General features: G+C 49.2%; 1 protein-coding gene across 1 annotated transcript; it reads right to left on the bottom strand.

The window, feature by feature from the left end:
- Positions 1-379: 379 nt before the first annotated feature.
- Positions 380-2,278, bottom strand: LOC121055995 (protein ROH1-like). Its single transcript, XM_040529564.1, has one exon. The coding sequence runs from the start codon at positions 2,176-2,178 to the stop codon at positions 922-924; it is 1,257 nt and encodes a 418-aa protein (XP_040385498.1). The 5' UTR covers positions 2,179-2,278; the 3' UTR covers positions 380-921.
- Between the last annotated feature and the right edge of the window lie 1,198 nt (positions 2,279-3,476).

Raw genomic sequence — 3,476 nt, 5'->3', positions numbered from 1 at the left:
CTGACTAAACAATTAAACAGGCTTGTCTTAAAAAAAGAGGACAAGATCACATGGCTGTAGACACAACAGAACTGATGTTAGTCACCTACACCTTGGTGACAAAACTGGATGGTGGTCTCCAATACTCTACCACCCCATCTTTTCAAGTATGCTATTGTTTATAAGTCAAAATTTAAAATTTTCAGCCTTGACTTTTACTGTAAATCACTAAGAATGCATATATAAAAGTTTTATTCATAAACTTTTTTTTTGCAAATATACATGTTTTCATGTTCCATTATACAGAAGTTTCAAATTGAATTCACAAAAGTGAAAGATGGGCCATCTCTTTCCTGTTCAGATTTCTTCCTTTTCATGAAAAGACAGATTCACCATGAGATTGGTCATCAGCATTTGATAAGATTGAGAATAAGACCATATGGCACAACAGTCCTAAATCTGTCAATAACAGTGAATATATTTTAACCACATTTCCATCACAAACTTTCCACTGGAATGACACCTCAGGTTAATGTCGGCATGCAATATTCTAAAAGCAATATTACATCAACAGACAACAATGCCAATCAGCAACAGCCAGGAAGCTTTTCCCTTAACTATGACAAAGATCAAAATTTTAAAATGATCTTGACGAGCTGTAGAACATGAAGTGAATCATCAAAATTTATCCGAAAACGCACTCGACAAACAAAAAATGATGAGATATATATACCAAATGCAGCAGAACAAAAACACAGGAACAAAGTAGCCATCTTTACATAATGATGGCCCTCTCTAATCCCCTTTCTTTACACGAAGGTACACATTTATACTCAATTACGATTGGAACTCAAACAAGCAAACCAAGAACAAGAAATCTACCTATGACCAACACGTTTGCCGAATCAAAAGGAGACATTTTTGATCGATGGATAGGATCAATCAATCGGCATTGTGCATGGAGGAGTCGAGGCCCTCCACGCGGCTGCGCACGATGCGGTGGAACACCTCGCGCACCTGCCTCTCCAGTGGCTCCAGCCCGTCTCTCATGGCGGCGCACACGGCGGCGAGCTCCGCCGCGGCCTCCCGCACGTCGGCTTCCCTGTCCCCGAAGAGCGGGATGGGCGCCGCGTCGATCGCCTCGGCGAGCTTCTGCGTGGACTTCTCGAGGACATGGATTTCCTTGAGGAGCCCGCAGGAATTGCGCCTGTCCTTGCGCTTTCCCTCCTCGGCGAGGCGTTCTTGCAGGGTGAGGAGGGGCGCGGCCCATGGGAACGCGGCGCGGGGCGGCGCCGCGGGGAGGTGGTGCGCCTGCAGCGCGGCGGAGCGGTCGGGGCACGGGACGGCGGCGACGAGCGCCCACGCGGCGAGGTGGAGCACGCATCCCATGGCGTACACCGGCGCCGCGAGACCCGCCTCGTGCGCGCGCGGCGCGGCGAGCCCGGCCCCGATCGCCTGCAGCTGCCGCGATGCCGACCACGCGCGGGACACGCTCCAGGAGAGGGAGCGGAAGTGGGACGCCGAGGTGGCGGAGGAGGCGCCGGCGAGCGCGGAGGCGGAGCGCGACGGCGACGCGCGCGCGCGGCCGAAGGAGCGGTTGCGGTGGGACGCCAGGAAAGACGCGACGCCGCCGCTGCCGGAGGCGGTGGTGTCATCGACGAGAAGCACGGCGAGGTCGGAGAGCGCCTTCCGCGAGCGGCGGAGCTGGCCCTCATGGATCTCCCCCGGCGCGAGCAGCACGGACGCCGCAATATCAGCGAGCCGCTCCCACCGCCTCACCTGATCGACGCCATCCCTCGCCGCGTTGCAGACATCGAGCGCCTTCACAGCCCTCTCATGGAACTCCACCACCAGCTTCTCCCCGGCGGCCGGGAGTGCGCCCCCACGGCGGCGCGCCTGCGCGACAAACACCCGGAACTCCTCCTGGCAAAGAATAAACGCCTCAAGAAGCCTCCGGATCCACGCCACGGACAAGATCTCCTCCCCTCCCGCTCCCCCTCCCCCACTCCCACCCCCACCCTCCCCTTCCCCAGGCAGCAGCTCCCCGAGGCTCGCCGCGACGTGGCGCTGGAACGCCTCGAGGTCCGCCTCCTCGCCCGACGGCATCGCGGCGTGGTCGCGCCGCAGCGAGAGGAGCGAGCGGCCGAACGAGAAGGGCGAGGGGGAGGATGAGGAGCCCTGGTGTTCCGTCACCGGCATGGTCCTCCGGCGAGATCGCCGGCGGATCTCGCGCGCGCGCGGTGGCGAGACGCGAGAGCGACGACGGAAATGGCGCAAACGAAAAGAGGAAAAGCGGAGTGGGTGGCCCGGAGCAACAGGGGGTGGGGACTTTTATATGAGGGCGTCTGATTAGGAGGGGAGGCCTGATTAATTTTAGATTACCAACGTAATTAGGTTTAATTAAACCGGATTAATTGGGTCATTTTGGGAGGCTGGAACAGGCTGCTGTATTTATTTATAGGATGGGTTTTTTATTTTATTTTATTTTTGTTTTATTTTATTTTGGTTTTGGAATGTTGTTTTTTTGTTCACTTTTTTGGGAGGTTGAGTTGTTTTGGATTTGAGTCCTTTGGAGATGTAGGTAAATTTTTTGTACTACTACTAATTAGTTGATCTCAACTCATTGCTTAAGTTATTTGTTCGTATGATTAATGAGCCTTTTGCTTTTGTTGGGATGTGGTTAGTTGTGAGCTTTGACAATTGACATGTTTCCAATTATTATGGGTTTGTGGTTTTGTCCCAACTACGGAACTGCTCCTACTATAATTTCACCTTTATATAAAAATGTGCTATGATGATTCCCAATGAACCAATTGAAGAAGGGATCCAACAAATTATGCATATACATTGCATCTCTGGAACCTTAAGTGTAACGTTTTGTAGTTTATCAGCCTAATTACACAGAATACCACGTGCTATTTGATTTTCAAACAGCTTTGGAATCATGACATGCTGTTCATATATAGGAGTATGACAGGAATCCAAATAAGAAGGTATAAAATCCTGAATCTGGCATTACACTGGAGCTATTTTCGATGCATTATTTTATTGTGCGGGTTTCAAAAGTATTATATCACCAAAACATATTTGAGTGAATGAATGATACAAGCCATCTCAATAAAAAAATTTCGCTTTACAGTTGCATAGGCTAATGCATCACTTAAATGTTACATACAAGTGACCTATAGAAGTTGAGTAAATGTGGGAAGATGAAATGAATTACTCTCTCGATGAATGTTTCAATTCAGTTTCGTAGTATTAGTGGATGTTTCAATCTAGTTTTATGATTTAGGCAACTGTGTACACCAAGTGTAATCTCCATAAAACTCAAGTCACTTCTCTCGTCATAAATTCTATACCACTATTTATCTACGTGGCATTGCCATTTAATAAGAATGAAACCCCGCAATAACTGGACTTATGCTTTGTTCTTTCTCATGAGATTCTCCAGATTATGTAATAACTATTTTATGATAGAGATAACTGAATTAACTACT

Source organism: Oryza brachyantha, chromosome 12, assembly GCF_000231095.2.
Source record: "Oryza brachyantha chromosome 12, ObraRS2, whole genome shotgun sequence".
Taxonomy (NCBI): domain Eukaryota; kingdom Viridiplantae; phylum Streptophyta; class Magnoliopsida; order Poales; family Poaceae; genus Oryza; species Oryza brachyantha.
This window is presented reverse-complemented; position numbering and strand designations above follow the sequence as displayed.